At 33.1% G+C, this 9,063-nt stretch overlaps 1 protein-coding gene across 1 annotated transcript; it reads right to left on the bottom strand.

The window, feature by feature from the left end:
- Positions 1 to 511: 511 nt before the first annotated feature.
- LOC127717258 (serine/threonine-protein phosphatase 6 regulatory ankyrin repeat subunit B-like) lies at positions 512 to 6,763 on the bottom strand. The gene is made up of 5 exons (XM_052222998.1): positions 6,455 to 6,763; positions 5,028 to 6,058; positions 4,830 to 4,928; positions 3,642 to 4,037; positions 512 to 3,350 (listed from the first exon to the last, which is right to left on the bottom strand). Exons 1-5 carry the CDS (start codon positions 6,756 to 6,758, stop codon positions 531 to 533), a joined length of 4,650 nt encoding a protein of 1,549 aa, XP_052078958.1. The 5' UTR covers positions 6,759 to 6,763; the 3' UTR covers positions 512 to 530.
- Positions 6,764 to 9,063: the final 2,300 nt, after the last annotated feature.

The following is a 9,063-nucleotide window of genomic DNA, read 5'->3' as shown; positions in this document are numbered from 1 at the left end:
AAGATGTGGTATGAGTGCTAATGAGACAACTCTCCATCCAAGTAACAATTTATAAAAGTAAACCATTATAGTTCAAGGTACGGCCTTCAACACGGAGCCTTGGCTCACACCGAACAACAAGCTATAAAGGGCCCCAAAATTACTAGTGTAAAACCATTCAAACGGGAAAACCAGCGGTCTAATCTGTAATCTATTAGGCATGTTAAAACAAATCTACAAAGGATTCTAACTAGACTATGCTGACTTTTACTTTCTGCAGTGTTAAATCATCATATTATCATTTCGCTTGATCAGACCCTAGATTTGCAAATAGCACATTGTATCCTTTCCCTTTTAGATGTCACAAATGAAAAGCTACACATGTTTAATAAAACCGAAAAATCTGATTTATTATTAAAAATAAATAGGCCATCTAAAGAAACCATTAGTTAATCAATACAATAATATCCTTAAAAACCTTTTCCTTTCTGAAATCTTTCATTGAAAAAATATTTTCCTTCATTGTTCACTTTTCATGGATGATATTCCCTTTACTTTCTTTGATATATAACCTCCATTCTGGAATGTTCATTGATAACAGCAAGTATGCCATTTTGTCCATATTCACTGGCAATTTGTATAGGTGAGATACCAAAAGTGTTACATTTATTATAATCTGATCCCTTCTCCAACAGCATTTTTACAATATCTATATGGTTATGCTGACAAGCAATATACAAAGGAGATGTTCCATCATCTACACACTTATCTATGTCTGCCTTATTGTCCAGTAATAGTTTGACTACTTTAATGTGATTACTGTAACAAGCTACAAACAAAGGAGATACTCCATCATCATCACACTTATTAATGTCCGCATTGTTGTCGAGTAATAGTTTGACTATCTCTATATGATTATTCTGACAAGCAATATACAAAGGAGATGCTCTACCATCTATACAAATATTTATGTCTGCCTTATTGTGCAGTAATACCTTAACTATCTCTTTATAATTATTTTGACACGCAATGTACAAAGGAGATGATCCATCATCTATATGTTTATTAATGTCTGCATTGTTGTCAAGTAATAGTTTGACTATCTCTATATGATTATTTTGACAAGCAATATACAAAGGAGATGCTCCACCATATATACAAATATTTATGTCTGCCTTATTGTCCAGCAATACATTAACTATCTCTATATAATTATTATAACACGCAATGTACAAAGGAAATGCTCCATCATCTATACATTTATTAATGTCTGCATTGTTGTCAAGTAATAGTTTGACTACCTCTATATAATTATTGTGACAAGCAATACACAAAGGAGATAATCCAGTATCTAAACACATATTAATGTCTGCCTTGTTGTCCAGTAATACCTCAGCTATCTCTATATGATTATTCTGACAAGCAACATACAAAGGAGATGCTCCATCATCTGTACACTTATTAATGTCTGCATTGTAGTCCAGTAATATCTTTACTGTTTCTATATGATTATGCTGACAAGCAGTATAAAAAGGAGATGCCCCATTATCTGTACACTTATCAATGTCTACCTTGTTGTCCAGTAATATCTTTACTGTTTCTATATGATTATGCTGACAAGCAGTAAACAAAGGAGATGATCCATTACCCTCACACTTATTTATGTCAGCCATGTTGTCCAGTAATATTTTTACTATCTCTATATGATTATTCTGACAAGCAGTATACAAAGGAGATGCCCCATTATCTGTACACTTATTAATGTCTGCCTTGTGTTCCAGTAATACATTTACTGTCTCTATATGTTTATTAAGACAAGCAATACACAAAGGAGATACTCCAGTATCTTCACACTTATTAATGTCTGCTTTGTTTTCCAGTAACACCTTTACTATCTCTATATGATTATAATCACAAGCAATATGCAAAGGAGATTTTCCTTCATCATTACACTTGTTAATGTCTGCTTTGTTGTCCAATAATAACTTTACGGTTTCTATATGATTATGCAGACAAGCAACAAACAAAGGAGATGCTTCATCATCCGTACACTTATTAATGTCTGCATTGTTGTCCAGTAATACCTTCACTATCTCTATAAAATTATTGTCACAAGCAATATACAAAGGAGATAATTTATAATTTGCACACTTATTAATGTCTGCGTTTTTATTAAGTAATACCTTTACTATCTCTATCTGATTATTCAGACAAGCAATAAACAGAGGGGGTACTCCATTATCTTCAAACTTGTTAATGTCTGCATTGTTGTCCAGTAATACCTTTACCATCTCTATTTGTTTATTAAGACAAGCAATACACAAAGGAGATACTCCAGTATCTTCACACTTATTAATGTCTGCTTTGTTTTCCAGTAATACCTTTACTATCTCTATATTATTATATTCACAAGCAATATGCAAAGGAGATTTTCCTTTATCATTACACTTGTTAATGTTTGCTTTGTTGTCCAATAATAACTTTACGGTTTCTATATGATTATGCAGACAAGCAACAAACAAAGGAGATGCTTCATCATCCGTACACTTATTAATGTCTGCCTTGATGTCCAGTAATATCTTTATTGTCTCTATCTGGTTATTCTGACAAGCAACATACAAATAAGATGCTCCAGCATCTGTACACTTATTAATGTCTGCATTGTTGTCCAGTAATAACTTTGCTATCTCTATACGTTTATTGTGACAAGCAATATACAAAGGAGATGCACCATCATCATCACACTTATTAATGTCTACCTTGTTATCCAGTAATACCTTTACTGTCTCTATACAATTATTGAAACAAGCAATAATCAAAGGAGATATTCCATTTTCCATACATTTATTTATGTCTGCCTTGTAGTCCAGTAGTACTTTCACTGTCTCTATACGATTATTGAAACAAGCAATAATCAAAGGAGATATTCCATTATCCATACATTTATTTATGTGAGCCTTGTTGTCCAGTAATACCTTTACTGTCTCTATATGATTATACTGACAAGCATTAAACAATGGAGATGCTCCATTATCCTCACACTTATTTATGTCAGCCTTGTTGTCTAATAATACCTTTACTGTCTCTATATTATTAAAACGACAAGCAATGGACAAGGGAGATATTCCATTATCATCGCACTTGTTAATGTCAGCTTTGTTTTCCAGCAAAACCTTTACTATCTCTACATGATTATTCTGACATGCAGTTAACAAAGGAGATACTCCTTTATCTTTACACTTGCTGATGTCTGCCTTGTTGTCCAGTAAAAACTTTACTATCTCTATATGATTATTGAAACAAGCAATATTTAAAGGAGATATTCCATTATCCATACACTTATTAATATCCGCCTTGTACTCCAGTAAAACCTTTACTGTCTCTATATGATTATTCTGACAGGCAGTTAACAAAGGAGATGCTCCGTCATCGATACACTTATTAATGTCTGCCTTGTTATCCAGCAATATCTTTTCTGTCTCTTTATGATAATTCCGACACCCTACATACTTATCTCCTTTATATTTACACTCATTAATGTCTGTCTTGTTGTCCAATAATACCTTTACTATTTCTATATGATTATTCTGACAAGCAATATACAAAGGAGATGCCCCATTATCCATACACTTAATAATGTCTGCATTGTTGTCCAGTAATACCTTTACTATCTCTATATGATTATTCTGACAAGCAATATACAAAGGTGATGCTCCATCATCCATACACTTGTTAATGTCTACTTTGTTGTCAAGTAATACCTTTACTGTCTCTATATGATTATTCTGACAAGCTATACACAAAGGAGATACTCCATTATCCATAGACTTATTTATGTCTGCCTTATAGTCCAGTAATACCGCCACTGTCTCTATATGATTATTCTGACAAGCAGTAAACAAAGGAGATGCTCCATTATCCTTACACTTATTAATATCTGCCTTATTGGCCAGCAATAATTTTACTATCTCAATACAATTATTATGACAAGCAATATACAAAGAAGATGCTCCATTATCCACACACTTATTAATGTCTGCCTTGTTGTCAAGTAATACCTTTACCATATCTATATTATTATTAAGACAAGAAATGTCCAAAGGAGATGCTCCACCATCCATACACTTATTAATGTCTGCCTTGTTGTCCAGTAATACTTTAACCGTCTCTATATGATTTTTGTAACAAGCAAAATGCAAAGGAGATATTCCATTATTATCACACTTATTAATGTCTGCCTTGTTATCTAGCAATATCTTTACTGTCTCTATATGATTATTATGACAAGAAATAAATAAAGGAGATGATCCAATATCTCTATACTTATTAATGTCTGCCTTGTTGTCCAGTAATACCTTTACTATCTCTATATGATTACTACGACAAGAAATAAACAAAGGCGATGCTCCATTATCTCTACAGTTATTAATGTCTGCCTTTTTGTCCAGTAATACCTTTACTATCTCTATATTATTATTAAGACAAGAAATAAACAAAGGAGATGCTCCATTATCTGTACACTTATTTATGTCTGCCTTGTGGTCCAGTAATAATTTAACTGTCGTTATATGATTTTTGTAACAAGCAAAATACAAAGGAGATATTCCATTATCATCACACTTATTAATGTCTGCCTTGTTATCTAGCAATATCTTTACTATCTCTATATGATTCTTGTAACATGCAACATACAAAGGAGAGGCTCCATCATCCATACACTTATCAATGTCTGCCTTGTTATCGAGTAATACCTTTACTGTATCTATATAATTATTATGACAAGAAATATACAAGGGAGATGCTCCACCATCCATACAAATATAAATGTCTGCCTTGTTTTTCAGTAATACCTTTACTGTCTCTATATGATTATTTTGACAAGCAATATACAAAGGAGATGCCCCATTATCTGTACACTTATTAATGTCTACCTTGTTGTCCAGTAATACCTTTACTGTCTCTATATAATTATTCTGACAAGCAAAGTACAAAGGAGATGCTCCACCGTTCACACGCTTATTTATGTCTGCCTTGTTTTCTAGTAATACCTTTACTGTCTCTACATGATTATTCTGACAAGCAACATACAAAGGAGATGCTCCATTATCTCTACACTTATCAATGTCTGCCTTGTTGGCCAGTAAGACCTTTACTGTCTCTATATGATTATTTTGAGAAGCAATATACAAAGGCGATGCTCCATTATCATCACACTTATTAATGTCTGCTTTGTTATCAAGTAATACCTTTACTGTCTCTATATGATTATTCTGACAAGCAATACACAAAGGAGATGCTCCATCATCTGTACACTTATTAATGTCTGCCTTTTTGTCCAGTAGTACTTTTACTATCTCTATATGATTATTATGACAAGCGATACACAAAGGAGATGCTCCATCATCTGTACACTTATTAATGTCTGACTTGTTGTCCAGTAATACCTTTACTATCTCTATATGATTATTCTGACAAGCAACATACAAAGGAGATGCTCCATTATTTGTACACTTATAAATGTCTGCCTGGTTGTCAAGTAATATCTTTACTATATTTATATGATTATTCTGACAAGCAATACACAAAGGGGATGCTCCATTATCTCTACACTTATTAATGTCTGCCTTATTGGCCAGTAATACCTTCACTGTCTCTATATGATTAAGCTGACAAGCAATACACAAAGGAGATGTTCCATTATCTCTACACTTATCAATGTCTGCCTTTTTGGCCAGCAATACCTTTAATGTTTCTATATGATTATTCTGACAAGCAACATGCAAAGGAGATACTCCACCATCCATACACTTATTAATGTCTGCCTTATAGTCCAGTAATACATTTACTGTCTCTATATGATTTCTGTAACAAGCAAAAAGTAAAGGAGATACTCCACCATCCGTACACTTATTAATGTCTGCCTTGTTATCCAGTAATACCTTTACTGTCTCTATATAATTATTCCGACTAGCAACATGCAAAGGAGATACTCCACCATCCATACACTTATTAATGTCTGCCTTGTTATCCAGCAATACTTTTACTATCTCATGTATCTCTTTATGGCCTTCCATTGCTGCTACAAATAAAGGGCTTATACCTCTACAGTTACACAGGTTAACACAAACACCATGGTTAATACACCAAAGAATAAAAGGAATATCCCCATAGTAACAACAAAGTATCAGTACAGTATGTTTGCTATTAATATCAATTTTCAGTGCTAATCGCCTCTGGTGTGATATTTCAATTTTTGTCAGGTAATATAGGAATTTGTGTCTGAACTTTTGTATCTTCAAGTTTATATTCATAAACACATAATCTACTCTACCAATTGACCAGTCATAAATCATTCTCTGCATGTACATTTGATGGTATTTAGTTGGTACAATAACGATAAACTGATCCATGTCATCTTTTCTTTCTAATAAAAATCTCTGCATAATAACAGCAGGGTGTGCATTCTTGATCAAACACAGGATAACTTTTTGTCCAAAATAGTATGCGAGAAAGTCAAATAATTTGTCATGTTTTGTTTTGAATACACCTTGTTCTTTCTTAATAAAAGTATGTTCAAGTGAATTTAGTTCATCAAGTAGGACAATTCGTGATGTTCCTCTGTCCAGTCTGCATGCCTCACAGGTTTTCTCAATGATCATTCTTGTTTGCATATTTATCTCTTCTGAAAACAATTCCTCCTTCAAGTTGTTGTTAAACATAACACACAAAGCCATTGCACAGTATTTTGTATAATGTCCTTTTTTATAAAGCTTGTCCATTTCAGTTTCGTATACCGAAAATGGACTCTTGAAGAAATTTGTTATAATGAGCTGAGGATCATCACTATACAATTTACAGAGAAGCGGAAAGCAATCATATAAATCACAGTACTGAATAATCTCTGATGCTTTTGTTTCCGAATAAATTTCAGCTATTGACGTTTTTTCTTTCCTTGTTAAACATAAATCTGTTGACTGCAGGTTACATACAGATGTCATGAAAATTGATAAAGATTCAAACTTTTGATCCTGGTACACTTGTAATCGACACGCGACAATAATTTTTGTAAGTTTGTTTTCAATCAACATCTGTATTTGTTCCATAACTGGTTCCCAATTGTCAAGGTCAGACTGGTTTATTGAATAAGTCCCACAAAAGTCATCAATTACAAACAGTGTTTTCTTATTTGGATTATAAAACTGGACAATATCATTTGGATTGGTAACTGGTAGTATATCATACCCTTCTTCTTTCATTTTTAATGCCACATGACGTAGAATGGATGTCTTTCCAACACCAGAACTAGCTGTTATAGTGACACAACTGTTTTCCTTGACACCTTTCAACACACATTTCGCAGCTCTGGTTTCAACAAAGTTATCAGCATTCTTCTGCCATTCATCCAACGACTTACTAATTAGCACTGAAACACCAAGGAGTAAATTATTGCCAACGATAATTTTTAAAACAATAAGTATTCATGATCATCATGCATTCATACAACTTATGACTCTGAATGCCCCTAGATGATGATAAATGCGTAGATGATGATAAATGCATAATGCATTTACTGATGGGAGCAACATTATATCTGTTCTGCTTAATTTGATCATAATTGAATTGTAAATTGAAAGTCTTAAAGATGGCAGTCTTTCTACCGGTATAGCATACACTTAACATCATCAATGATTCATGGCAAAGACGATGAGGTCATATGAACAATGACGGACAACCACGTAAACCTTACCTTAATTACATACACCCAAAATAAGTTCTTAATTCTAATACTTGTAGTATCTGAGAAAAGGACATCAATACACCAAATATTGTTGACCTATTTAAGATAAATAAAAATATATGTGTGGTTCTGGTTATATCAAAATATAATATACTACTCAGCAGGGCGCAGCATAATAGACGGTTAGATATAGCATATCAAAGAACCACAAATTCAATTTTATGAAATAAAACAAAGTTTAGTTTTGGACCCTTTGGACCTTAATGTGGAAAAATTTTAAAATGGGGCCTAATATAATAAATCTTAATACACAGTAAGATTTGGCATATATATCATAGAACCCAACTAATTCAATTTTATGGTGAAAACAAACAAAGTTTAATTGTGGAACCTTTTGACATTAATATAAACCAACTTGACAATGGGCCCCAACATCGAAAATATAAATACATGGTTAAAAGCAGTATACCAAAGAACCCTTATAATTCAAATGTTGATGAAATCAAACAAAGTTTAATTTTGGACCCTGATTTGGACGAACTAGAAACTGTGTCCAAAATCAAAAATCAAAATGTATGTTTTAATTCGGCTTACAAACCTGCTCGTGCATTTTTCATTGTTATTCAACGCAAAATAATTATGTAAGAGACCTGGGACGATCTCATTTCACAAAGGTTTTCTATTGTCTACTTATTGTACCTCGAACTTATTTACCCGGTGTAGGTCTTTAAGTTGAGGTTCAATTTACTAAAAGTTAATCGGGCATGACTAATTAGATACGCCCTCTTAAAACCATGGGGTCCGAAATAGGATCGGGAAAACACCCAGCAAAACACCATAATTTACAATTTTAGAATTTTTTTGATTCAACGTGCTTTTGGTTGCTTTAATATCTCCGGTCAATAATCAAAAGGTATTTTAGTAGAAATACTAACCTGTTTCGAACCGGGAGATGTTGGCTGCAATAGGAATTTATTTACAAAAAAGTTCATATATCTCATTAACTTATAGTGGCCGTTATTGGTTGTAAATTCATGACGTTTTGTTTTTGACATTCGTTTACCGTGGAAGAAAAAAGGGAAGGAGCTAATAGCTTAACTTACGACTTCGACCATGGTTCAACTGTATTCTTTTACGGCATACGTTTTACCTCAATCGAACGCTCTGCCTTATTGTAAAAAGTGCCACTCTAAAATTGTAATCATTTGCTTCAGGTTGACCCACTCGTCGTGAATATGCATGACATATTTGCCACTGGACATAAATGGAGCAATTAATTTATCAGCTTTATTTAGTTATGCATTATCATTTGTCTTCAGTTTATAATTGTCTCTAACAGTTCCTAA

The sequence above is a fragment of the Mytilus californianus genome, unplaced genomic scaffold (genome assembly GCF_021869535.1).
Source record: "Mytilus californianus isolate M0D057914Y unplaced genomic scaffold, xbMytCali1.0.p SCAF_94, whole genome shotgun sequence".
Classification (NCBI taxonomy): domain Eukaryota; kingdom Metazoa; phylum Mollusca; class Bivalvia; order Mytilida; family Mytilidae; genus Mytilus; species Mytilus californianus.
This window is presented reverse-complemented; position numbering and strand designations above follow the sequence as displayed.

Bases quoted from the DNA above. Each gene is read 5' to 3' on its own strand.
- LOC127717258 (XM_052222998.1), bottom strand. From the start codon at position 6,758: ATGGACAAGCTTTATAAAAAAGGACATTATACAAAATACTGTGCAATG. The intron at 6,059-6,454 runs GTTTGATCAAGA...CTTTATTTGTAG, and splicing joins TGGACAAAAAGTTATCCTGT to CAGCAATGGAAGGCCATAAA. The intron at 3,351-3,641 runs GTATTACTGGAC...GAGACAGTAAAG, and splicing joins ATCATATAGAGATAGTAAAG to GTTTTACTGGAGTACAAGGC.